The sequence below is a fragment of the Mustela nigripes genome, chromosome 10 (genome assembly GCF_022355385.1).
Source record: "Mustela nigripes isolate SB6536 chromosome 10, MUSNIG.SB6536, whole genome shotgun sequence".
In the NCBI taxonomy this organism is placed as follows: domain Eukaryota; kingdom Metazoa; phylum Chordata; class Mammalia; order Carnivora; family Mustelidae; genus Mustela; species Mustela nigripes.
The window spans coordinates 62215022-62239807 of record NC_081566.1 but is presented as its reverse complement, the minus strand read 5'-3'; the positions used below and the strand labels follow the sequence as shown (position 1 = coordinate 62239807).

Here is a 24786-nt window from a genome sequence, read left to right as displayed (position 1 = left end):
ATCTCAAGACACCAACTAGTCACCGTTTAACCAGACACTGTACATCCCCCATTTAAAAAGTCAATTTCCGGGATGCCTGGGTGGCTCAGTTGGTTAAGCGGCTGCCTTCGGCTCAAGTCATGATTCCAGCATCCTGGGATCGAGTCCCACATCGGGCTCCTTGCTCGGCAGCGAGCCTGCTTCTCCCTCTGCCTCTAGCCTGCCACTCTGTCTGCCTGTGCTTGCGCTCTGTATCTCTCTCTCTCTAACAAATAAATAAAAATCTTTAAAAAAAAAAAAAAAGTCAGTTTCCCGGGGCACCTGGGTGGCTCAGTCAGTTCGCGTGTGACACTTGATCTCAGCTCAGGTCTTGATCTCAGGGTTGTGAGTTCGAGCCCCGCACTGAGCTCTACACTGGGTGTGGAGCCTACTTAAAAAAAAAAAAAAAGAAAGAAAGAAAGAAAAGGAAAGGAAAGGAAAGAAAAGAAAAGAAAAGTCTGTTTCCCACAGCCGGATAAAGGGAATGATGCCATCCCCCCAGCCTGCCGACTGCACATCCCGGCCTGGCGACTGCACAGCCCAGCCTGCCGACTGCACAGCTGCCCCTAGAAGCTTCCATCCTCAAGGCAGCTTTGACGGCCCTTCCTTCCTACCAGTGAAAATCCTCCCGGTTGTACGGGACGAGAAGACAAATGCAAACCAGCTTTGCAAAGCAAAACAGTGAGTTCACTGGGCCATGCTGTTTGTTATCCATTGCTGCGTAACAAATTGCAGAACTTTGCAGCTTAGAATAAGATTTATTACCTCACGGTCTCTCGGGATCAGCCAACCAGGCACAGCCTAGCTGGTGCCTCTGGGTCCCGGTGTCTCACCAAGCACCAGTCAAGCATGGGCGAGGTTGCCGACCTCCCTGGGCAGGCACGGCCTCCCGGGGGCTCTGAAGTCCTCATGAACTGTTGGCAGAGACATGCGCGCCTTGCTGGGTCTGGGCTGGCGCTCTCCCCTGGCTCCTCGCCTTGAGGCCTCCGGCTCACAACACAATACCTGGCTCCGGGCAAAGGGACCTGGGGGTGGGAGAGAGGGAGAGAGACACGGAGATGGAAGACACAACCTTTTGGCACCTAATCTCAGAAGTGACAGCTTATCACCACGGCCACGTTCTCCTGGGTAGCAGCAAGCCAGGACACCAGCCCCACACGGAGAAGAGACCCATACGGGAGCACCTGGCTGGCTCAGTCGGTAGAGCGCACTCCTCTCGACCTTGGGGTGGCTGCGCAGCCCGCGCGAGCGGGAGGAGCCTGTGGTGCCCGTTACAGACAGCGCTCGCCCAACCAGACACACGCGTGCACAGGACTCTGTGTTACGTAAGTGCTTCCTCTTTCAGCCGGAGATCCACAAACAAATCATCATGGCAGGCCCCAAGCGACACCCGGATGACTCGGCTCTCCCGTCCTCCAGTAAACCACAGAAGACCAAGACACACATGTTCTTTTCCTTTCTCTGGACCCGTCTCCTCTTCCTGCCAGTGGGTAAGTCCCCGTTATGGCCACTGCCCCTCACTGGCGGTGTCCCTCCGGGGCTGGTCACATTGTTCGCCGGAGTTCTTGTTGGTAAAATTTAGAAACTCCTCTCCTTGTGATAGTTCGTCTGTGGGTTCCACGTTATTCTTATGTACATGTGCGTGCACGCAGGCATGAGCATGTACGTGTGTGAACGTGTACGCGTGTTAGCGTGTACGTGTGTGAGCATGTGCATCTGTGAACGGGTACGTGTGAGCATGTGCGTGTGTGAGCGGGTACGTGTGAGCATGTGCGTGTGTGAACGTGTACACGTGTTAGCGTGTACGTGTGTGAGCATGTGCATCTGTGAGCGGGTACGTGTGAGCATGTGCGTGTGTGAGCGTGTACGTGGGGGGGGGGGGGCGTGTGCGTGTGTCAGCCTGTGCATAGTCACTCACTGTGAGTAGGTGACGTTCTGGCCCCTGTCTCAAATAACTCTCAAATAACTATGTTCCTCTCACTCTGACATTTTCCCGCTAAGGAATGCTGAGTGATGAGCTTGTTCCCTGTACAATGTGGATAAAATCCACAGAGAGATACATGAAAATTCTGGTGACAAGCCACCCCCTTTTCTGGGGACATATTGAACTGCTGGAACTTCTTTCTACATCTGCCATGTTCGTCAGATGTCCCAAACCGGGGGCTTCCCTTGCGGTCTGGAGATGGCCTGGGGGCCCTGGGCTGGGTGGTTTCTCTCCAAATGTCCTTTTCTCCCCACATCCTACCTCCCCGTCCAGGCCCAAGTCCTGCTATTTTCTGGAAACATCTCTCAGCAGCATGGCCAGTGGGCAGAGCTGACTCAGTACCCCAGGGAGGGTCTCAGTCCCCTGGGACAGTGACCTCTACCGTCCCTCTGGGAATACGATTTTCCTCAGGACCGTGGAGGGTAGCACAGTTAGCCTAGGGATCTGAGTGCAGGGGGATGGACGGGTGGCAGTGAGGGGAGCTCTAGAAAACCTCCAGATGCATGCTCGGGAGCAGGGCCGAGACCCTGGGGCTGGGTTCCGATCTAATCTCTTTTCACTTTGCATCTCATCTTTGCTTGCCATGAAAACATGACAAGCATCATGGTTCCCTGTAGTCACACCCAACTCTTGGGGTGCTACCTGGCTGTGTTGGATAAACCAGAAGTTCACCATCTAATGTCACTCAAGCCTCAGATGACCAACAAGTAAATTTCAAGGTAAAGAGGCATCTCCCTCTATCTAGCTCCGCGGATTGGGGATGACCTCAAACTTCACTGTCTTGGTCTAGCAGGGAGTTTCTCTGATGCCTTTGTGTCTCCAGGGAATGGTTTCAGGAACTTGGGAGGCAGTAGGGTGCAAAGTTCTTCCACTTCGGTATGTCAAGGAGAAAGAATGTCCTGTCCCCTTCAAGGTCCTTTTAGCTGGACTAAGAACCAAGTTGACATGAGACAGATTAACAGAAAAAAAAAAAATAAAATTTAATGACATATATGTGAGGAGTCCACACAGACAAGGAAATTCCAAAGACCCTCAGGCAAAATGAGGTATCTACGTCATCCCAGACGAAGGAGAAGGCGGCAGGGGTCTGGGACCTCCGAGGGAAGGAGGGCAGTTCACAGGGCAGTGCAGAGAACAGAAGATGTACGGTCATTAGAGGTTTGTCCTGCCGTGCAGAACGGTCACTCAGATAAAATTCATCTCTGCTGGTAACCCTTATTCTGGGAAAGATCCCCAGTTCAGATTCTTCTGTGTAGTTCAGGCAAAGGCAAAAGTTTCTCTGGAGCCCACATGGTCTTGATTGCCTTCGGTTTGGAATAGTCTTCATGCCAAAGTGGCCCACCTCAGGGCAGCCCATCCTCTGCCCCTACAAATATCAGAAACATTTGAAATTAAATCTTTGCTCCATTGTTTCCTAGCTGTGTGAGCCTCAGTTTCTTAAACATAGAATGTGATTAGTAAGACATATCATGCAAGACTCTCTTGTACCTGAAAAATGTTATCTGTAAGCAAGCACTTGGCATGTAGCTGGGAGAAGTTGATTGTTATAATAATCACTAAATGCACTATTTGGAAACTATTGAAGGTGGGGAAGCCAAATTCAGTTATCACAATCATTGTACACCCTTTTATTATTTGCCAAATGGCATAGTTCAAAATAAGATGGCTGATGCCTGGGACTTCTGTCCCTGCACTGGGAGTCACGGAGCATCGTAGCATTGTTTGCTGCAGCAGTAGCAGGATTCGCACACGAACCACAGCTCTCTTCTCCTGCTGACAGTCTGTGCGCCTTGCTTTGATGTGAGGAGACACGGGTGCGTCATATGTGCCCAGCCAAGACTCCGGCCCTTCTGGGTTCCTGGGATGGAAGGTGGTCAGAGCTCTCGGCCTCCACCTTCTGGGACATCATGTACATGGAATCTGGGCTCTGCAGCTGACCAACCTGTCATCTAAACAAGTGGCTAAAACTCCCAAAATTTTAGCTCCCTTTCTGTAAACATGAGCTTATTTTCAGGTAATTTTGAGGACTGAATGAGGTCACTTCTACACAGTGCTAGTTGTCGTAGGAATCATAAACAGTATCTTTCAGAGGTGAAGAGCTCTCTTTCGAGTAACTTCAAAGCAGCATCACACGAACCCAGTTTCTGCTTTCTGACTGCCCCTAGAATCTTCCTGAACTGACCTAGACTAACTTGTCCAAGGTCCCTAGTCCTGCATCCTCATAGCTACCTCCCTACAAGGTCCAAGTGCTTGGCTGATGTGGGTAGAGAATCACGCCCCGGTCCCCAGCCCTGCACCAGTCTACACCAGTCTAGGGGTCTCATCTGTGTACCTGCATAACTCTGTACACTCTGGGCCTTCAGAGCACACCTCAGTCTCTTCCCGTCTCTCCAGGCTTCAGATTTTCCTTTCTCTCCAACATTTTCTACTTACTTTCAAAGCAGATTCCTGGAGTAATCTGGGTCCTGAACCCATCTGATTGGATCTGGATCAAATTTGATCAGAGGACTCTCCAGAGCCTCAGAAGCTCTTGAATCTGGGAATACACACTGAGGTCCCCCAGCAGACACTCACAGGGCCCCTGCAAGGAAATGAGCGGCCTCGGACCGATGCTGGGCCTATGGAAGCCATGGTAACAATGTACATCAGGGATCTGGGTCTTTCTCGAGATGAGGAAATCAGGAGCAGAATCCTTGCTACGTAACTATTCCCAACCCCAAACCTTGTTCCTAAGGACAGACCAGATTTCCCTGGCCAAGACAAAGCCAGTCTGAGATCCCCTGGACAATGAGGGAAAGGAAGAGTGAGATAGAGATGAGAAATGGTCCTTTTGTGGCCGGCGTTTTATTATGAAAATTCTTGAACACAGAGAAAACTCGAAAGAATTTTGCACGAACACTCCCATGCTTCCCACCCTGGCGCTACCATTACTTTCACATCACTTGCCTTCCCCCACGCCTGTCCATCTATCCACCCTGCTAGCCACTCATCAACCCGTCTCGTTTTTTAAAATATGCTTCCTTTTTACTTGCTTTGTTCTTTACGGTTTACAGCAACCTATTTTATTCCATCTCTACCATATCCCTAAAGGAAGATAGCATAGGTGTGAACATTTTCTGTCTTCTAGATGAGTAACTGATTCTCAGAGCAATTCAAAAACTCACCCCAAGTCACCAGCCTAATTTCCACATTGGGACAGAAAACTAGAAAGTCTGTTTAACTGATTTTGTAGATGCGTTTATCAGACAGAGTGTTTTTTAAGTGAGGGAATGAAGGAATGATTCTGCTGGGCAATGAGCCTAGAGGAAGGAGGGCAGGAATTTCATTTCATTTCTCAACATCTGTCATTTGTTCCCAGTATGTTTTTATAGAATGAATGAATGAAGGCTGACTTGAGGAGTCCAGCTACTTCTTCTCCAAATCCCTCTTCTGTCTCTGCAGGGCTAGGAGCCTCTGAAAAGCACTCAACCTCAGCAGTGGTGCCCGGGATTCTAGGGGGTTTGGTGATTTTCCCCCTGAACATTTCAGTAGACACAGAGTTTGAGAATGTCGCCTGGAGTGGTCCCCAAGGCACTCTTGCTTTCGTAACTGCAGAAAAACAGATTTTCATCACAGCCAAAAGCTACCAGGACCGACTAAACATCAGCGGGGACAGTTACTCCTTGCGTCTCAGCAGCCTGACTTTGGAAGATGCTGGACCCTACAAAGCCCAGATAAACCGGAAGACTTCTGCAGTCACCACTGACAAGACATTTATACTGTACGTCTATGGTGAGTTCCCGAGAGTTTCCATGGGTTTTAGTATTTTGTTTGTTTGTTTATTTATTTAAGATTTTATGTGTTTATTTTGAGAAGATGGCAGGCAGAGGGAGAGAGAGACTGAGCGGACTCCACGCAGGGCTCACTTTTATGAACCCAGATCATGACCTGAGCTGGACTCAGCCAGATGTTCAACCGGCTAAGCCACCTAGGCACCCCGAACTTTTATTTTTTTTAAAGATTTATTTGTTTATTTGTTTGTTTGTTTGTTTGAGAAAGAGAGAGAGAGAGAGGCAGAGAGAAAGCACACATTGGAGGAGGGGCAGAGGGAGAAGAACAAGCAGGTTCCCCGCTGAGCACAGAGCTGGACGTGGGCTCAGTCCCAGGACCCTGAGATCATGACCTGAGGCAAAGGCAGTAGCTTAACCCACTGAGCCACCCAGGTGCCCCTAATCTTTTATTTTTAAAAGCAGATTTTTTTTCTTCCTAGGTGTTTATCTCTCTAGGACAAATAGGGCCACCATGTTGGTCCTTTTCATGCAGTTCCATAAATACAGATGTCAGAGTGAAAACACAGCCAAAATGTGTTTTTAAACCATTTGTGTTCTCTTTTCTGCAACTCTGTTAATACCCTTCACCCATCTGTACTAGCTAGCTTGCTGGGTTTGCCATAACAACATACCACTGCCTCGGTGGCTTAAACCACGGAAGCTTATTTTCACAGTTTTGGAGAGAGGAAGCCCAAGATCAGGGTGTCAGCAGGCTGGGTTTCTACTGAGACCTTGCTACTAGGCTTGCAGATAGCTGCCTGTTTTGATATGTCCTTGTATGGCCATCCCTCTGTCTGTGTCCTCTATGTCCTAATCTCCTCTTCTTATAAAGACACCAGTCATTTTGGATTAGGGACCGTTCTCATGACCTCATTTTAACGTAATGGCCTCTATCTCCAAATACAGTCCTATATCCAAATAAAATCATGTTCTGAGGTACTGGGAATTAGGGCTTCAAGATATGAACTCTGGGAAGACACAGTTCAGCTTAACTGTGTAGTTTGACCTTTCTATCAGGTAGTTTGACCTTTTTTATTGATTTGTTGAGTGCTCTGCATATGTTAAAGAAATGGAATACTTTGCAGGGAATAGAAACAGAATGAATGAGCTCCATATGTACCAACCTGCAGCAATTTCTAAGTCACATTGATAGCTTGTTTTAATTCCAGCACCAGGAACGCACAGTGCTATGTTAGCTTCACGTGTGCCCTATGGTGAATCCGCACTTCCGTACATCACCCTCGGCCGGTTCTGAGAAGTGTGCTCTTAATCCCCTCCCTGAGTCCGCCCATGCCCTACTCGACCGCTGGCACCGTCAGTGTGTTCTCTGTCGTTAAGAATCTGTTTTTTGGTTTGTGCTTTTTTCCTTTGTTCATTTTATTTCTTAAATCCCACATATGAGTGAAATCATATGGTTTTTGTCTTTCTCTGACTGACTGATTTCACTTAGCAAAATTCTCTCTAGAACCATCCATGTTGTTACAAATGACAAGACTCCATTCCTTTCATGGGGCGCCTGGGTGGCTCAATTGTTCAGCATCTGCCTTCGGCTGAGGTCATGATCCCACAGTCCTGGGATCGAGCCCCACATCGGGCTCCGTGCTCAGCCTACTTCACCCTCTCCCACTCCCCCTGCTTGTGTTCCCTCTCTTGCTGTCTCTTTCTCTGTGTCAAAAAAATAAACAAAATCTTTAGAAAAATGATTTCATTCCTTCTTATGGCTTACTAATACTCATATATATATATTGTATATGTAGGTATGTGTGTGCATATATATGTATATGTATATATTTGTGTATATGTATGTGTATATACATACATATGTATGTGTGCATGTATGTATATACATATGTGTATATATGTATGTATATACATATATGTGTGCATATTTGTGTGTATGCATACATGTATGTGAGTGTATATGTATGTGTACACATACATATACACATATATACATATACACACATGTATATGTATATATATATACACATATATATATTCTTTATATATATATATTATTTATCCTTTCATCTATCTATAGACACTTGGGCTGCTTCTGTAATTTGGCTATTGCAAATAATGCTGTTATGAACACAAGGGTGCATATATCTTTTCAAATTAGTGTTTTCATATTCTTTGCGCAAATACCCAGTACTGGAATTTTCTGTTTCTTTATGATTTAGTTTGGGGAGGGTATATGTTCCTAGGAATTTGTCCATTTCCTCTAGATCCTCCAATTTGTGGGCATATAATTTTTCATAATATTCTTTATAATCCTTTGTATTTCTGTGGTGTGAGTTATTGTTTCTCCTCTTTCATTTCTGATTTTGTTTATTTGAGTCTTCTCTCTCGCTCTCTTTCTCTCCTCCTCCTTTCTCCCATAGACTCGCTAAAGGTTTATCAATATTGTTGATATTTTCTTTCTTTAAAAAAATATTTATTTATTTATTTATTGGAGAGAGAAAGAGACAGCACAAACAGGGGGAACAGCAGAAGGATAGGGAGAAGCAGGCCTCCTGCTAAGCAGGGAGCCTGATGAAAGCCTCAATCCCAAGACCCTGGGCCCAAGACAGACCCTTAACTGGCTAAACATTGGATCAGACGAATCTAACAGATATATTCAGAACATTTTATCCTAAAACAGCAGAATACACATTCATTTCAAGTGCACGTGGAACATTCTTCAGAGTAGGTCACATACTAGGACACTAAACAAGTCTCAACAAGTTCAAAAAGATCAAAGTCATACCATGCATCTTTTCTGACAACAACACTATGAAACTAGAAATCAATCACAAGAAAATATTTGCAAAGAACACAGATACGTGGAGGTTACATAACATGCTACTAAACAATGAATGGGTCAACCAAGAAGTCAAAGAGGAAATCAAATGTACATGGAGACAAAGGAAAATGGAAGAGTCCAAAATCTTTGGGATGCGGCCAAAGCTGTTCTAAGAAGGAAGTTTATAGCAATATAGGCCTACCTCAAGAAGCAAGAAAACTCAAAGAAAGAACCTAACTTCACACCTAAAGGAGCTAGAAAAAGAAGAACAAACAAAACACAAAACCAGTAGAAGGAAGGAATCGTCGATATTAGAGCAGAAATAAAGAGAAGTTTAAAAACCAACAGAACAGATCAATGGAACCAGGATCTGGTTCTTTGAAAAGATCAATGTGGGGCCTGGGTGGCTCAGTGGGTTAAGAGCTATTTGTGCTCGTGTTGTTAGTGGCCAGTCGCGGGCTGCCTGGGCTTGAGTGGAGTCAGAGCAGACATTTGCCAGAAATGCAATAGCACTGAATTACAGAGTGATTTCCTTGTTTTGTTCCCTGAGACTCTTTCTTTGGTGGACAGGGCCTGCCCTCAGACCAGATGTTGGTCCCAAACCCATTGCTGTGGCCATGTTGGAGTGTGTGTTTGTGTGTGTGTGTATGTGTGTGTGTTGTGTGTGGTCATCTCATCTTCCCTTCCCCCTGGGACGGGAAGTGCCTGGGACTTTGGAGTGCTGGCCCCTGCTGGCACTGCTTGCACACTGTCAGGTTTGAGGCACTACTTTGGATGGGCTCTGGCCGGGAGCACACTGGACAAGTCAGGACCACAGGAGAACTCAGGGGCAAGCTGGGCAGTGTATCAAGCTTTGCTTCTCCCCCTCCAAGCAGGCTGCAGGAGGGGACCTGTAGCAAAGGGGACCCAGGCAAGCTGGGTTGCAGGAAGCAAATCTGCAGAAGCGGGGGCTGGGTGGAGGGCAAGGTGTCTGGTGTTAGCAAGGGGTGTGCAAGTCTGCGGTGGGAGCAGGTCTGCAAAGGAGGCATGACAGGGAGGGGTATGTCTACAGGAGAATGCAGGGGTCGGGTGAGCTGTTAGCAAGTTAGGTATTGCATGTTGGCACTGTACTGGTCCCACAGGTGTCCATGTGTCTAGCGAGGTGGTGTGGGGACAGGGGAAGGAAATGATGTCCTCTAGCTCCTTTGTTCCTGGAGAAGTCTGCGCGTGATCTCTGCCCCTCCAGAACATGTTCTGAGATTAGTAAACAAGTCTCCTTCCCACATATTCCAGGTGATTTTTCAAACTGCTGCTACTGTCCTGGGGGGCAGGGGGAGTGCTGTTTGTTGTGCTGCCTCTTTATAGACAGGGATGCAGTTTCCTTTCCCCCTCCCAGAGCCCAGCCAGCCCATTTTTAAAGTTCCAGGTGTTAAGCCGCTGCTGATTGTAAGAACTCACGAAATCAGGCCCCTCTGGTTTTCCAAACCAAATGTTATGAGGATTCCTCTTCCTTGTGTGAGAGTGTTTCTGTCCGTCCTCTGCACCCACACTATCCCTCCATCCTGTGGACGGTCCTGTGGGTCCATAAGTTCCCAACTGCGCCTCTGCCTTTCTTACCCTCTTTGCGGTGACCTCTTCTATACATTTAGCTGTGGAGCCTTAGTTCTGCCGGTCTTCAGGGCATTTTCTGGGTTATTCACATGGATGCGGGTGTTATCCAGTTGTATCCATGGGACAAGTGAGCTTAGGGTCCTTCTACTCTGCCGTCTTCCCCAGAAAGCCAACATATAATTAAATTTTTAAAGCCTTCAGGACAGTGTGTGTGTATATAATAGTAATATACAGTATATATAATAGTAATATCTAGTATACATATACTTATATAGTATACTATCATGTGTGTGTCTATATCTGGAATATTTCTGGAAAAATCAACAGGAAGTTCGTAGCATAATTCTTGGGGAGAGGAAACAAGTATCTGGGAACAAGAAAGCTTGCTTTTTAAACTATGTACGCTTTTTTGTATCCTTTCAATTTTATGTATTATCAATTCCCCCAAAAAAGCACACTTAAACACACAAACACACGCGCGCGCGCGCACACACACACACACACACACACACACACACGCTGTGGACAGAGGAAATGGAACAAAAGGGAAAGAAAGGACCGGGAAGAAGGTCTGAAAGCACCATGGCCATAAATTCCAACCAAAAGACAAAAGCAACTCCAAATTCTAGAGGCAGAACTCCCTGCTGCACAGAGTTTGGGGCTGATTCATTTGTGCATTTATTCACCAAACATGCAAGAGAGACTTCCAAGGACGGGCCAGTCGGGTGTTAGTATTTGGGCACAGGCATTGGCCCTGTCCTGAAGGAGTTCATGTACTGTTGGGGAGACAGAGGAGTAATCGGACTGGTGTCTCGCTGAGTCATGGAGGTAACACTCTTTGGGGATTTACGGGAGTGTAGAAGAGGGGCACTCAGTCCAGGCTGCGGGGGAAACTAAGAGAAAACTTCCCCTGGAACAGGTATTCTGGCTCTTCCTTCTGTCCCTGGGTCTTCTATCATCACCAGCCTCTTCTCCCAGCTGTGTCCTGCTGCTGAAGGGATCTGAGTAATCTCCTTGTTGCTGTTGTCCCTACAGAGCAGGTGCCGGAGCCTCAAGTCATCGTGAAGTCTGTGAACATGTCCGACAGTGGCTCCTGCAACGTTACCTTGATTTGCTCTGTGGAGAGGGCGTGGACAAGTGTTCTGTACAGCTGGACCCTGCAGGACACGCAGGCTTCTGAATCGCAGGAGGGCTCCACTGTCATCATCCGCTGGACGCTGTGTGACCCAGACCTGCAATACACCTGCACAGCCAGGAACCCGGTCAGCCAGAGCACCTCCAGCCCCGTCCGCGCCCGGCAGTTCTGTATAGGTACAGGCTCCACTTGGGCCCTCCAGGGGATTTCAGAGATGGTCTGAGCAGTCATGGAGTCTAAACCGCCAGGATTCTGGCAGGACACGGGTGGAGTGAGGACGAAGACAGGCTTGAAGAATCTTGTTCTCACCCTCTGGGGTCTGAGAGAGACTGGCAGGGCACCTGGGAGCTCCCAGGGAACTCTGAAACCTTAAAGATAAAGCAAGGGAAGGGAAGGGAAGATGGATGAAGAGATATAATTTGTTCTTTCTTTAGCTGGAGGTATCCCCCGCGGTCTCCTCAGAAGGACAGGGAGGGCGAGGGAGGCCTGAGTGTGCAAAAGGCAGAGCCATGACTGTCCATGACAAGTGTCGAGCAGGGAGGCCTTGTCAGAGGAAGGGAAAGGGGGTGAGGGCAGGAGAGCTTCTGGGGCTTCAATCTCCTTCAGGCAGGCTGAGGGTTTAGGGAAGAGACCCAATGACTGAAGCCCCAATGTCTCATCTCTGACTGCAGCTCCAGGACCCTCCGGAGGAGAGTCGATAGGGGAGACAGTAGTGGGGATCCTGGGGGAGTCAGTCACCCTGCCCCTAACACTCTCGGCCAGTCACGCCGGAGAGAACGTCATCTGGATGTTCAACACGTCTATTATCAGCAAAGAGCGGAGAGCAGCAGCAACAGCTGATCCACTCACGAAGTTCAAGGATGCCAATATGAACTCCAGCCAAGACTACTCCCTGATGATTGGCCGGCTAAAGATGGAGAATGCTGGCCACTACCATGCCTACGTGTGCTCCCAGGCCTCCGGAGTCATCAGCACAAAACACATCACGCTGCATGTCTATGGTGAGTTTCTGAGCAGAGTACTCGTCATTACATTCCTCCCCTGGGATGTTTCTCCTTCCTCTTTGCTCCTCTCCCTGCCTCCCCAAATACCTCAGATCACTAGCACAGCTTTTGAGTCCAGACAAGTCAACTCACCGGAGGGAAAATTTCCAGCCAGCAGCTGGGCAGGAACTGCTTGCCAAGTCCCCCTTCTGCTAAGCTCGAGGTTGGCCTCCGCCACCCAACCTGCAGTGCTTGTCCCTGTCCTGCACTGCTTGTCAGGTGGATCTCAGAGCTCTTCCACCCGCATTTTTATAGAAGAGTATCCTTGTAGATAAGGGCACAGCAGGCTCGAGAGGACAAAGAGAAGACTGAGGAGAAAGGCTTTAGTATCCAAAGACCCTCTGACCTCCAAGAGGGATGGCTGCTTGGCTCTCCCGAGTGTGAGGGACAGAACTTGCAGTCTTTCTCCTCAGGCTTGGGCCTTGCAGGAGCTTGGCTTGACAGCTGGGTTTACATTTGCCACCTGCTTCAGCTGTACCACCCAGACACGGTCATCACATCCCCTGCCTGGGTTTGATGGTGTCTACTTATCTATGGAGACTCACGGAGCATGGTCCTGTTAGAATATGCTGGAAGTCAGCTAGTCCACATCTATGGCATGCCATGACTCAACTATTAAAAGAAGAGAAAGAAGATTAAGTGAAAATAATAATAAATTAGGAATCACTAGTGCCAGTGTTATATTTCTTTTAAAATCGCTAACACTTATTGAGCACTAACTCTATGTCAGAGCGGCACTCAGCTCTTCACCCTTTATCTCCTGAGTAAAGATGGCCGATGATGGAACCTCAACAGGTAAGCCTTCAAGTCCTCAGAGTGCATGAGACGTTGTACCTACCTGTATTGACGGGTTTGCTGGTTCTTCACAGGGTACGCTATGGAGTGATGTGATGTCTTTCTTTTTCCAGTTTTTATTTTGACTCCTTTGTTTAACATCTGAGCATCAAAGGCCCATAGTGGTGAAGGGGTATGTCTGAGATTCCATGGCTGCCAAGAGAAAGGCCAGGTGCATTCCAAAATTCCTATGACTCCTGGAGGCACTTTCTCAGCCCTAAGGTGGTGCCAACACCCAACTTCAGGAGTGTGTTCTGAATGAGTGAGGACATGGTGACTGCCCAGCAGGCAGGCCTGACTCCACATTAGGTCTGTCTTTCTCCTCACACAGGGAGATTGAAGAAGCCAAAAATTACCTGGCATCCTGGGCTTGCTAAGGATGGTATCTGCAGGGTCAACCTGACATGCTCAGTGGAGGACAATGGATACAACGTGACATACAGATGGGCCCCCCTACAAAAAGGAACCTTCGAATCCCAAGAGGGACCTCACCTCAATGTCTCTTGGACACGTGGTGCAAATCACCCCAACATCACATGCATCGCCAGCAACCCTGTCAGCAGCAGCTCCCAGCAGTTTCTTCCTGGCGACATCTGTCCAGGTTACCGTTTATCTCTGCTCAGCCAGACTTCAGGGACCGGGACGTTGGTATCCAAGTGTTCGCAGTCTGAGTGGTTCTTTATGAAATGCAGTGAGAGAGTGTGGACAAGAGTGGGCAAGAGCAGGACATTCCGGCAGAAATATAACGGGGAGTCCCTCGTGTCATTCACACTTTCTAATAGCCACATTAGATAAAGTCAAAAGAAGCAAGTAAAACTAACCTTAATAATATGTTTTATTTAACCCACTAAATCCAAAATATCACCGTTTTGGATTATATTCAATACAATTACCGTTGAGATAACTTACATTTCTTGTTGTACTAAGCTTCTGAAATCCAGTATGGATTTTGCACTAACAGCACATCTCCGTTCAGATGACAAATTTCCATGGGAAGCATTCCGTCTGTATTCAGATTTCATAAAAGTGACAGTTGAAAAAAATAGCTTTACATATCCAAGTTGTCCCAAACCTACTTACCATTTTTCAATAAGAAATTAAATCGCTATGTTTCTATTTCCATTTCAATTTTTTAGAAATTAAATAAAGTAAACAATTTAGTTCTTCAGTCATATTGGCCACATTCCAAGGGCTTAGAGCATGGGTTGTGGCTACCATACATGGACAGCACAGTGTCGGAAGTTAGTGGAGATGAGTTGATTGAAATGGATCGGTGAAGGAAGGCAGACCACGAGGGAACACAGACTCTGAGTGGCTAGAAAGGAAGCCCTAGGGTCTCTCCCTAGATGCCAGGCACTATTCTAGGACCATGCGCATTTTAACATAATTAGCTTCACAATAATCCTACACAGCAAATACCCTTACTATCCTCCGTTACATGAAGACACTGAGACTCAGAAAGGATTAGGGACTTGCTCAATGTCACAAAACAAAATCACGAGTGGAACCCTGAGTTCTGTGCTCTGTTCTGTTCTAGAAGGAAGTAGAAAAAGAGAGGTTTACCTGGGAGGTGATAACTCTAGGTCAGGCTGGCAGATGGATTTAGAGCCCTACGAGGTAGAAATCTTGACTCCGTCTTGAGCCTAGAACTGCCCTTACACCATTTACAGAGAGGAGCAGTGTAGTGTGATGGATAAGCATGTCTTAGGTAGAACCAGGCAGCCTACATTCAAATCCTGTCTAAGTATTTAAAACTCTGTGACACTGGGCAAAGCATGTTATCTCTCTACCTAGGGACAGTGTCTACCTTAAGCACTGCTATAATTTCTAGCCCAGAACAATGCCTACTCAATAAATAGTTGTAGAATGAATGAATGAAAAGGAATATTTCCTGCGATAGCATGAGATTTTAAGAGGCCATTTTGCTTTTTTTTTTTTTTTAAGATGGACATTATGCTTTGTCCATTGCTTGTTCCAACCTTCTTGTCATTATTTGTATTAATGTCATTCATTTCCTCTTCAAAGGGCCTGAGAGGAACACAGAGCTTTATACTGGACTCTTGATAGCCAGCATCCTGTTATTTGGGATCTTCATCTGGTACATTTGGAAGCAAAAAATACCATGTGGGTTTCTGAGATCACTGCACGTGCCAGCACCAGACCACATCCCTGGGACCTTCGGAGGCTTGTCTGCCCTCTCCTGGTCCCCTCTTACCCCTACTCTCCCAAAACTTCATTTCTTCTCCTCCTGATGTGGGAGAGGGCTGTTCGTTGGGACTCTAAATTTAGTTACAAATCGCTGAAGCCCAACTCAAACTACCTTTGGGGGGGCAGTGAAGAAGGTGTGATTCATTATTTTGGGACTCACATAATCAATCTTTGGGGAAGAAAGGGAAGGAGCTGGCCTTAGGGACAAATGTTACCAGAGAGTTAAAAATCAGGGCCCTCCATCTCTCACCCTTACTTTACTCTTTGAGCTGAGGGGCAGGGATGGGGGTGGGCTGTGCCACAACACAGCAGTTGGTAGCTCCAGGCTGGTATCTACTAAGAGATATGCCACCAGGAAGAGAAAAAAGATGTTTCCCTTCAACTCCGACTTGAAAGATCTCTGGTTGGTGCACCCTTGGCTCATGTGACCATTGATTGGACCAACTACTGTGGCCAGCGGGATTAGCTATTATGATTGGCAGCTCCCTTGGAATTTCATATTGCAGGGGAAATGGAACAGTTCCCGAAAGAGCATATTGGGTAGAACACATAAGATCCCTGCAGCAATTCCTACAAGACGCAAACGAACCTGAGAAGTGGCCACCACAGAGGGGACAGAGGGACGGCAGGAGGCTCCAGGGCCCTCTCTTCATTTGAAAATGACCTTGGGACTCTGGCCACCTGTCCTGTGGGTTCCTACTCATGTCAGGGTTCACCCCCTCCCTAGAGCGTTTTTCTTGTGTTTGTCTCTGGAAATCTCTCCCCGTCTCCTTTGTCACTTAGAATCACACGTCTCTCTCCAAACAGACCTATTGCTAAGTCTTCTCTACCTTGGTTTGTCAGGTTCAGACCCAGCCTCCAGCTCCAGCTCCACTGAAACCCCAGCAGACGCACCAGGTAATATCACCAATGACACGGGCTGTGGGGTCCCTGGGCCAGATGGAAGCTCCAAAGCCTGACAATTTATTCAGTATGATCTGTCAATCTGCAACACGGGGCATCACCCAGGAGCTTGTTAGAAATTCCAGTTTGGGGCACCACCCCAGATACCGAACTCTAGTCTGCATCTCAAGGTGAATCATATGCTTGTTAAAGTTTGAGAAGTTATGTGGCTTGGAGAAAGAAAGTTTGGGGAACAGAAATCAGAGCCAGGACGGACTCCAGAAACATGATAACCAGAGATAGGGGAGGCGGCCTGGCCTCTGGGATCTGTAGGGTTCCTCCGGCATTATCATCCTTTAAATGTGGGCTCCGATGAGGATGGAGTTATTTTCCTCACTCCAAGAATGGAGGAACAAAGGCTGGATAGAATGGTAAAATTTGCAGCAGGAGCAAAACTAAAACCTATTTAAAATTAAAACCCATAAGATTTCATAGGACACCTATTGCCCAAGAACATCCCTGAGGCAGTGGTTTTCCAATTTTTAAAAAAGCTAAGGAATGCTTTCTTTGAACAAAATACGGTGCAACATCCCAACAACACAAAGTATGCAAAAGTAGAATTGTCCTGATAGGCGTTGGAGTGCTGAGATGAGATGCCTGCGTCTTACCACCCCTGCTTCCCATGGCTCCGTATCCTCCATTACCACCCTGAACTCTAAGCTCTGGAATTCTAAGGAATTCCCAAACTCCCCCCACTGGGACAAACCCTGCTATTAAAAAAAAAAACCATGTAACCTCTCGTGGAAGAGATCCCCCGAAGAGATGGAAAGCGGGGTTGGGTGGGATGCCGGCAGCTCAAGGAATCCAACAGTGTGGGCCTTTGGGATGGGAAAACATTACCAAGAGAAAGGGACCAAGAAGTAGGAATGACGGTAAGGGTGGAGGTTCTCACCGGCTCCTTCCTCACAACCTGGGGGAAGACCCTGGTCTCCCCCAGCCTGTGCCATTGTGCCTTTGTGATCTGGGCACAGGAGAGGGAGTAAGGAAGTGTTGGGGACACCACTGCCATCCCTGATCTTCCTCGCTCCCAGCACCTCCCAAGGTCTGCTTCTCTAACCTCCCTAGCATCTCTTCAGAGTCTCCTCTTCTTGGGGCACCCGGGTGGCTCCGTTGTTAGGCGTCTGCCTTCAGCCCGGGCCCTGATTCCGGGTCCTGGGATCAAGTCCCATGTTGGGCTCCTGCTCTGTGAGGAGCCTGCTTCTCTCTCTCCCACTCCCACGGCTTATGTTCCCTCTCTGGCTGTCTCGCTGCCTGTCAAATAAATAAAATCTATTTTTTAAAAGGGAGGGAGGAAGGAAGGAAGGACAGACGGAATCAAAGTGCCCTCTTCTCCAGATCTTTGGTCACTACCAAGGTTCATTGTGTCACAATTTTTCTGTTTACTGAGCAGGGATTTTTTAACTGAAAAATCGTATATTCTCATGGTATACAATTAAATCTCCCTCCCAATCCCAATCTCCTGGTCCCTCCCCCCAGAACTTTCATCGTTAAGATGCATTTCTAAATCTTTTTGGGGTCTTTAATGCATTTATGGGCATTAAATAGGTTTGTGCGTATGTGTTTGTGTATATGTGTGTGTGTGTAGGTGCCTTTCTTTTAGTTACACGTATGGGAGCAATCTACAGCATTTTCCTGAACCTGGCTTTTTTTAACTTAACAGAATATCCTAGTAACACTGACATATGTAAGACTGATTCCTATTTATTCTATCCTACAGATGTACCTTCATTTATTTAACTAGTCCTCATTAACAGACATTCCTATTCCTTATTATTTCTTCCCTAAAAGTATAACAGTTTCCTAACTGGCCTTTCCTTCCCCAGGGTTTCTCTTTTCTATCCCTTCTGCTCACTACCTTGCAAAGCTCAACTCTGACTGCTCTAAAGCCATCAATGGCTCCTCATGGCCTTTGTTTGTTATTCAAAAGTCACTAAAACCTAGGGGCCAAGTGTGTGTGTTCTGAGGCCAGGCGGTCCTGTGTTTGAATCTTGACTCTGCTCATAAGTGACGTTGGGCACTTCAATCTCTATGCATCGGTTTCCTTACCTTGAAAATAAGTGCGCCCAGTCCTTAGAGTTGCTGTGAGTACTGAGTGGGTCAGTGCCAACACTGTGCACTCAAGAGGTGGTAATTACTCTTATATTCTCATTCACTCTTTAGCCAGACCACCCTTTACCTACGTTTTTCCTATGCAGGTTTTGAGTATTAGTTTGGAGTATTAGCTAAGAACATCAGATCCTGACCCCACCGCTTACTCGGGCAAATATTTAACCCTTATGGGCTACATAAATGTAGTTTTTGTGTCATGGGATTTCATGCAGACTGAATACATTTAGGATGGAGTATTTAGGATGCTGTCTGATACATATAAGGCACTTGGTACGTGTGAACCATTATTATTCTACACTCAGACCAAATAGTCCCCTTGATGTGTCCCCAAAGGCAGCTAAACATGCACCTGGTGTACCAACGAATTGTTCAACACAGGGGCCCACTCTGATTGTCTTGCATCCATTGCACCTGTTAAATGTTTTGAACACCTTGATCATACTGCTTCTTCAACCAACGACAGCCTGTCACTCATCAAAATCCCAGCCCTCCGTCAAGGCCCACCTCAATCCCACCAACTTCCTGAGTTCTTCTCTGCTTCCTAACCCGAGACCAAGTCCTCACCTTTTCCTGACACTTGTCACGTCCCCCTTGCCAGAGCCGGGCTTGCATTCACTGATCTCCGTATGGATCTGACCCCCTGCTGGACAGTGTCCTCCTTCAAGAGCAGGTCTAATGGCCTCTTTGTGTTTTCCCAGACCACACAGTGTGGCACTCAGGGTGGCTTAGCCCGCAGAGCCAGTTTGGCTCACAGAGCGTTGCTAAGTCCCGCCCGTGTCACCCTCCATGAACATTTACCCAAGAGAAATGAGTGAATCCCTGAAAGGAGGAAGGAAGGGAGAGTAGAACAGAGTCCGCTGTGGGGACACAGGACAACCTCTCTTTCAGTTCCTTAGGCCTCACTTGGAGTAGAGATCAGAGCAGGTCGGATCCTTGCACAAAACAAGAAAGAGGTAGGGGCTGGCACACTTTCTAACCCAGCCACACAATGTGTTCGAAACTCACTACTGACCACACACCGTGCACTATGCTCTCCCAAGGGTGTCAGAAGCTGGACACTTTCTCTGAGACTGCCCAGCAACAGCACAGGCCCAGCTCCGACAGCAGCTCTGACAGCAGTGAAACAATGGAGAAGGACCGGGAGAGTTCGGGCATACCCAAGGCTGGGAGGCACCATGAGTATGACTTGCTCACTCAGGAGGACAACGGATCTGACTCATCACCTGAGGGGCAAGCAGAGTATGATCTTGTCACTCCAGAAAGCACGGTGCCTGCACCTGAGGACAACACAGTGTATATGCAAATAGTCGTCAACTTGCAGGTGAGCCCTTTGGATCAGTACACCTTCCCTCCTCCTCCACTTCTAGAACCATCCAATAACTGTGATGACTAGTCCCTCCAAACGGGGGCCAGAACCAGCAGCACATGGGCAGATAGCTGTGGCTCTATCCATGTTCACCAAACCTTGGGGTCCCTTGGAGTGAAGGTGATTATCCTCAGCTCCCAATCTTGGGCCATTGATAAGGGAGGTGGGAGCACCCAGAGCACTTCCCCACTGCACGGAGGCAGCCACCAACCTCTGAATGAAACCTAAACCTCGTGGGGTATCCCCTCTCCTGAAGGGCTGAACGTGAAACCCTGGAAAGCTCTTATCTGGTGATTACAGATACTCTGATGTTGGTCTATTACAGGGAAATACCCCAGTTCCTGAGCAGAAGGAGAGTTCAGCCACAGTCTACAGCTGTATACAGATACCTCAGAAGGTGAGAACAGTTTTCTCTGTATCCCAGGGTTCCTAAAGCAAGGAACTATTACACAGACCATTTTAACCGAAAGTCCTAGATCCCCATGGAAAGGAGCTGAAGTTCTCTCCACTACACATCCCCCTGACACACTCCAGGGTCAACAGAAATGCTTAAACAAATACTTCTGATTCACATCTGTTTGGCCAAAGGCTGAATGTTTCTAATTGATTTAATAATGTTTTGTATTGATTATTCTTAACACTGACCGGAATGAGAAGCTATAAACACAAATGCTGCATGATCTATGTATATTTCCAAATTTACTTCCAACCCTTAATCCACCAGTACGGCAATTTCCCAAAACAACTGGAAATTAGCCAATAGTCCAATGTCAAGATTTTTTGGAAAATGTGCTATTAACTATAATACATTGGTTTTATTGTGATGTTGAAAGGTCCCTTAATGGTAGAATTTACCATTAAATAAGAAGAACTAACTTTCATAACAAGTTTATAAAACATGGACAAACATATTCTCATGTGATCCCTAGGACACCTCTACAAATGTGTTATCATCCACATTTTCTAGCAAAAGAAGCTGAGATTCGCAGAAGCTAAGTTTGCCTAAGGTCATACAGACAGTAGTTGGACTTTCAGTATTAAAAACCAGAAAGAGGGCTCCTGGGTGGCTCAGTAGGTTAGAGCCTCTGCCTTCGGCTCAGGTCATGATCCCAGGGTCCTGGGATTGAGCCCCACGTCAGGTCCCTTCTCAGGGGGAATCTGCTCCTGCCTCTCCCTCTGCTGCTCCCTCTGCTGTGTGCGTGCTCTCCCTCTCTCTCTCTCTATGTCAAATAAATAAAATATTTTAAAAATATAAAAATACAGGGTACTTGGGTGGCTCAGTCAGTTAAGCATCTGCCTTCGGCTCAGGTCGTGATCTCAGGGTCCTGGGACTGTGCCACACACTAGGGTCCCTGCTCAGCTGGGGAGTCTGCTTCTCCCTCCCTCTCTCCTTCTGTCTCTCTCTCAAATAAAATATTTGTAAAACAATACATATATATATATAAGTAAATAAAAACCACAAAGAGCTTTAAAATAATCCTGAATAACCTTAACCAATTAACCTTGACCTGAATCCAGCTGCCTGCTCCGCTTTCACTTCCCTGAAAAGATTGAGTTCATATATACTTTTTGTTTTCAGATCTCCCCCAGAATTCCTTCCCTGTTTTTCCTCCTTGTTTTAACATGCCCAAACAAAAAATTTTTAAAGATCTATTTGCTTATTTTGCTGAAGGAGGGTGCAGAGGGAGAGAGAGAATCTTAAGCAGACTCCCTGCTGAGCACAGAGCCAGGCACATAGCCCTTTCTCACGACCCTGAGATCATGACCCGAGCCGAAATCAAGTCAGACTTTCAACGGACTGAGCCATCCAGGCACCCGCAAACAAGATTTTAAAAAAGAAAAACTCAAAGGTTTTCAGTTATGCTACTTCTCTGTGATTGATGCGTCAATCAATAGATATTTATTGAACATCTTGAGTGTGTCTAGAATTAGGCTAGATACTATGGGATTTAGATACGGTGAAGGCACTATCCTTAACCTTGAAGACCTGTTATCTTATCTGGCTGTCAGTGGAAGAGGCATGGAGAAGATTCAATCACCTAGAAGGGAAATGAAAACACTCTACATACTACTTGTGAGGTGTGCCATTCCCAAGGGTTTTCCAGACATTGAAAGTGGGAGGTATCATTGCACTGAGGTCGACAGGAAAGACTTCATGGGAAAAAACAAAAACAAAAAACTAACTTGTGTTGGACCTTAAAAGGTGGCTAGAACTTGGTCGGTAAGCATCTGTGCGGTATGCAGCTCTGCTCAGCCATCGTCTACGCATGTCCTGCCTTGTGGAAGGTCGCCTATGCTTAGCCAACAAGGTACTTCGCCTGTGGCCTTGAGACCTCATCTGTACGTTACACTATACTCCCAAAGCTGCTTTCTACTCCAACCTGGCCCTTTGTGTTTGGGTCACTACTGGTCTATCTTAAAGTCATGGACATCAGTCCCTACTCGGAGTTTCAGAACGGCCTTGAGTCACCACTGGTCTGGTGGGTCCTGCGTGGTTCACACACCACCCCAGGGACTCCCTCACTCACAACCTAAGTGGACAGAGGCGTGTTTCCTCAGCTGGGGTCTTGACAGAATTTACCCCTTGCCTTCAGAATTTTCAGGACCACGAGTCCTCACTCTGGGTCCCCTGAGACTGTCATTGCCTACTTGGTCAGGAACTTCTCAAACCTGCCTGAGCCATTACTTTCTGACACTGTCTCTGCACGGTATCTCGAAGGTTTATGCCGTTCCCGAGCTGTTCCTGACGCCCGGCCGGCCCTCCTCTCTGCATCAGCTCACACCTCACCTTCTCCTTGGGGTCTTCCCTGAACGAAGAGTCCTCAGAACCCTGGGAACGTGAAGTCTGAGAGTCTGAACCATTACTTTACGGCAGAACCTCTGCCACCTGGAATGTCTTTCTCTAGATGTTTGTCTTGCTTCTCCAGCCAGGGCAGAGACTGAGCTCATTAGACAGTAGCTTCTTGAGAGCAAGGCCTTTTATTGCATTTCTGTATCCCCTCAACGTGCTGCACTAAACTGCCCTCTATCTGCCTTACAGAGAGCCTTGCCCGCTTCCCAGTATGAGGTTCTCCAGAAATGCCTGCAGCCGGCCTGATGGACTATTCCATCCCAGGGCCAGTCCATCTGACCTGACTTCTACAGCACGGACCAGTCTTAGCCTGGCCGGACCTTCCTCTCGCAGCAGCACAGGGCCGAGGAAACCAGGGCTTCCCGGGCTTTGTTAACAATATGCTTTGTGTCTTTTGGCTCACAGGGGGTGCCACCACCACAACAGAATGATCCCGAGTCTTCTGAAATCCCTACCTATGAAAATTTCACCTGAAAAGAAAAGCAGCTGCTGCTTCTCTCCCTGTAGTTGGAAAATCTCCTGGAAGGTGTAAGGCCTGGAGCTCTTATAGACAGAAGCACTTCAGAACTGCCTTTAGTGTCTCCAAGATACCTGAATTTGACACGCCCCCTTCCCCCCACCCCTGTGACTTCCCAAATCTATGAATAGATCAGACACAGGCTCAGTCTTGGAGTCCCCGGCCTTCAAGAAGTCCTTGCTCCGTCCGTCCCCTTGTGTGCTTCTACAGTTTGGAGGCACCAACTCAGGATTCTGCCACGACTGGTCCAACGTTGTTGGAAGGACCCTGGACCTTCACCCCATCTTCTAAACAGCTGCTAAAATGAATCCAATGGATATTCTCACTCATGGACACAAAGACCCCTGTAAAATCATGTCCACTGTAGTAGCTTTTTAAATAAAAGGACAGAAACAACTTAAATGTCCATTTAGTAGGAATGTGGTTAAATGTGTAATGGCGAACCCATGCGACAGCAAGCCCTGCCACTTCTGTAAAGAAAGGAAAGACCAGGGGGGCCTGGGGCCCAGTGGCTAAGCGTCTGCCTTCGGCTGGGGTGTTGACCTGTGAGCCTGCTTCTCCCTCTTCCTCTGCCGTTCCCCCTGCTTGTGCTCTCTCACTCTCACTCTCACTGTCAAATAAACAAATTAAATCTTAGAAAGAGAGAGAGAGAGAGAGGAAGGAAGGAGGAAGGAAAGAAGGGAGGACCTGTATGTGCTAATGTGGAAGGACAAAGGACAAAGCAGCAGCCCAGGACAGTGTGTATCACAGGCTACCGGTTAGATGAAGAAGAAGCGTGTATCTATATGCTCGAATAGTTGTACAAAAGATCCGAAAGGAAAGACAAAGTCCTTATCAGTGGCTGCCTCCAGGGAGTGAACTGGGTCGTTGCTTTTACCTTATACTTCTTTGTCCTGTGGATTTCTGTTTTTAACTACATATGGGTATCACTCTCTTGATGTATTTGTAAGTGCTTACAATGCCTCTTCCATATAAGCTTCCCATATTTACCTCAAAGAACTTCTCCTGTCATCGTCAGGTCCAGCCGTAGCATCGCTCCTTCCCCCCAGCTGCGGCTCCGCCCCATCCCCACGCCTGTACGTTGCACTACCTTGACTTACATTCATGACACTGTAGTGAACGTTTGTGTCTCTGCACCTAGAAGCTCACATATGTCCTTAACGTTGTGCTTCTGCTGTTGTGCTCTCCTGCATGTGTCCTGTGGAGTCCGTATGCTTTCTGTGTCCTGCAGTGGTTCCTCCCGGGGACCAAGCAGTGCTTTATACACAGCAGGAGCTTAATTTCTGCTTCTTCACTGGCTGGTCATTGCACGGATAATTATCCTCGTAAGGCATTACTACAGAAGCTCAGTAAAGACACACAATATGATAATGCTGTGCATTATCACACTCTAGAATACAGCATCCCCAAAAGTCCTGGGAGAAACCACGGGGTCTCTTCTGCTCCTTTAATAAGCTGCAACTCAGGCTGCACGAAAGGCCGGGTCAGTGTCAGTGTCTCTGGTGTTCATCTGAACTGTTCCTGCTCCCATCGTTTCCAGCTCCCTCTGCTCACCAAACTCCTGACTCGAGCGCTGAGTTGCCAGTATGTGCCTT

At 47.3% G+C, this 24786-nt stretch overlaps 1 protein-coding gene and 1 long non-coding RNA gene across 4 annotated transcripts; one reads left to right on the top strand and one right to left on the bottom strand.

Moving 5' to 3' along the window:
• Positions 1–1285: 1285 nt before the first annotated feature.
• LY9 (lymphocyte antigen 9) lies at positions 1286–24052 on the top strand. 3 transcript variants are annotated; one of them, XM_059413503.1, is made up of 10 exons: positions 1286–1508; positions 5444–5773; positions 11222–11497; positions 11993–12322; positions 13530–13799; positions 15224–15322; positions 16250–16303; positions 19498–19778; positions 20149–20220; positions 23080–24051. In XM_059413503.1, exons 1-10 carry the CDS (start codon positions 1388–1390, stop codon positions 23146–23148), a joined length of 1902 nt encoding a protein of 633 aa, XP_059269486.1. In that variant the 5' UTR covers positions 1286–1387; the 3' UTR covers positions 23149–24051. The 3 variants fall into 3 exon arrangements, with proteins under 3 accessions (XP_059269486.1, XP_059269487.1, XP_059269488.1); XM_059413504.1 differs by lacking the exon at positions 15224–15322; XM_059413505.1 differs by lacking the exons at positions 13530–13799; positions 15224–15322 and having other exon boundaries at positions 23080–24052.
• Positions 11504–13317, bottom strand: LOC132025775 (uncharacterized). Its single transcript, XR_009406688.1, has 3 exons — positions 13203–13317; positions 12458–12976; positions 11504–11689 (listed from the first exon to the last, which is right to left on the bottom strand). It is a non-coding gene; the product is annotated as an uncharacterized LOC132025775 (long non-coding RNA).
• Positions 24053–24786: the final 734 nt, after the last annotated feature.

Excerpts from the sequence above, each read along its gene's own strand:
- LY9 (XM_059413503.1), top strand. The coding sequence starts at position 1,388 with ATGGCAGGCCCCAAGCGACACCCGGATGACTCGGCTCTCCCGTCCTCC. Across the intron at positions 12,323-13,529 it reads CATCACGCTGCATGTCTATG|GGAGATTGAAGAAGCCAAAA; the intron begins GTGAGTTTCTGA and ends CTCCTCACACAG. Across the intron at positions 15,323-16,249 it reads TTGGAAGCAAAAAATACCAT|GTTCAGACCCAGCCTCCAGC; the intron begins GTGGGTTTCTGA and ends TTGGTTTGTCAG.